The sequence below is a fragment of the Arachis ipaensis genome, chromosome B01, assembly GCF_000816755.2.
Source record: "Arachis ipaensis cultivar K30076 chromosome B01, Araip1.1, whole genome shotgun sequence".
Classification (NCBI taxonomy): domain Eukaryota; kingdom Viridiplantae; phylum Streptophyta; class Magnoliopsida; order Fabales; family Fabaceae; genus Arachis; species Arachis ipaensis.
The window spans coordinates 130,904,001-130,905,695 of record NC_029785.2 but is presented as its reverse complement, the minus strand read 5'-3'; the positions used below and the strand labels follow the sequence as shown (position 1 = coordinate 130,905,695).

The following is a 1,695-nucleotide window of genomic DNA, read 5'->3' as shown; positions in this document are numbered from 1 at the left end:
AACTAATTTGATAAGTAATTTTTTATTTAATTAATGAATACTGTAAAAGCTCCAACTTTAATAGGCACAAATGATGAGTACGAGTGAATGACGGTGGCCTTGAAATGTGACGGACAAGGACACAATCACACAATGACACAAGTGTGTGAGTCTGACTGCTGATTCTTGAACCTGAATAGCCTTTGAATGTACATGTTTAATGTTTTCTAGAGTCAAACTAGCGGGAACTATGAATTTCACGTTCCCTCCTCTTTTAAAATTCTTTCCTTTTTGCCACCCTTCTGACTTTTTTGAAATACAAATTAGTGAAATTACACATTACGCAACGGGAAAAAAGATTAGATGAATCAACAAACCTAATCATGAAATTATACCGCCATTTTTTACTTGGGCAAGTCCTTACATCAATTTCACATGTGTATATGCGACACAACTGATCCCCCGATCTATAATTGTCGGTGTTGTAGCCTTGGAAGAAAGAGTTGATAGTGCCTGAAATTAGATTGCAGTGTCAAATTCTTCACAAGAATTTCGGGTGGTTATACTTATACCAACAAAATCGCAATTTAGGGCATGAAAAAAACGATGCAAGAAAAAAACAAGGCGTAACAATGAGAAACATAGATAAATAAAATTACCAAAATTGGACTTGAATGATGATTTCGTTACATTCATTCATGATCACACACTCATCATAAGGAAACAAATTACATATACACTTAGAAAAGGGTTAGGGGGGGAAGCGGTAGTACAGGTACATGGTAGAACAAAATCTAATCTAATCTAATCTAAGTCTAACTAATCTAACTCCAATAAACTCTTAGTAATTAATTAATCAATTCTAGAATTGATAAGGGGATTTAAGCATAAACGGATCCGTAAGAGAGGGACATTAAAAGAACAGCTGCTTGTTCCTCCTCTCCCAACTTGTTCCTGTGGCTGTGCGCGAGATTATTCGATTTCTTCGTCATGACTTGCCTCGCCAATGCCATAAACCGCTGCTTGAAATTCAAGCTATTATTGGCGGCGGTGTTGCTCCTTTTCCCCTTCTTAACATCGTCGGCGGTTCCTCTCGTGATTCCGAGAATGGCTCTCTTCTTCTTCCGGCTCCTGATCCCGCACGCGTTGCATAGAGACTACACAGATCGAAATAGAATGTAAGAAACGTGAGATCAAGGAATTCCATGAGCTGATCTGGTAGATCGCGTAATGAAATTGAATCGAAACACAAGGCGGCGTTACCTTAGGGCCAGCGGGACCACCTCTCCATAGGGGAGTCTTGGATGTGCCGCAGTCGGCGCACGTCTTCTTCAGCTCGGTGGTTGGACTCTTACCACCGCCGCCGGAGGAGTCCGATCCCTGCATCGCAGCACAAATTAAGGTGATCAGCTATGACTAATTAGTAATCAAAGAGAGAGGATCACGAATCACTGAATCGTGAAGCCAAGAGTAAGTAAGTACTCACTTTTCCAGTTGAATCCACCATTGTTAGGAGGTAGAAGAGAAGATCTGAGCTATAGGATGGAGCTAGGGTGAATCAGAGTCAGAATGAGAAGCGAAATGAGGTCAGAATGTTGGAAATGAAGAGCGGCGGCGGAAGAAGGCGGCGTGCAGTGAAGAGTGAGAAAAGGGGAGGTCTCACCGGCCGCAGCAGATCTAATCACAAAACAAAAAGAGATGCTTCCTCCTTTTATA

The 1,695-nt window shown here is 41.4% G+C and overlaps 1 protein-coding gene across 1 annotated transcript; it reads right to left on the bottom strand.

Annotated features, from left to right (window-relative positions):
- Positions 626-1,695, bottom strand: LOC107620090 (GATA transcription factor 15). The gene is made up of 3 exons (XM_016322309.2): positions 1,466-1,695; positions 1,243-1,359; positions 626-1,136 (listed from the first exon to the last, which is right to left on the bottom strand). The coding sequence occupies exons 1-3, from the start codon at positions 1,484-1,486 to the stop codon at positions 861-863; spliced, it is 414 nt and encodes a 137-aa protein (XP_016177795.1). The 5' UTR covers positions 1,487-1,695; the 3' UTR covers positions 626-860.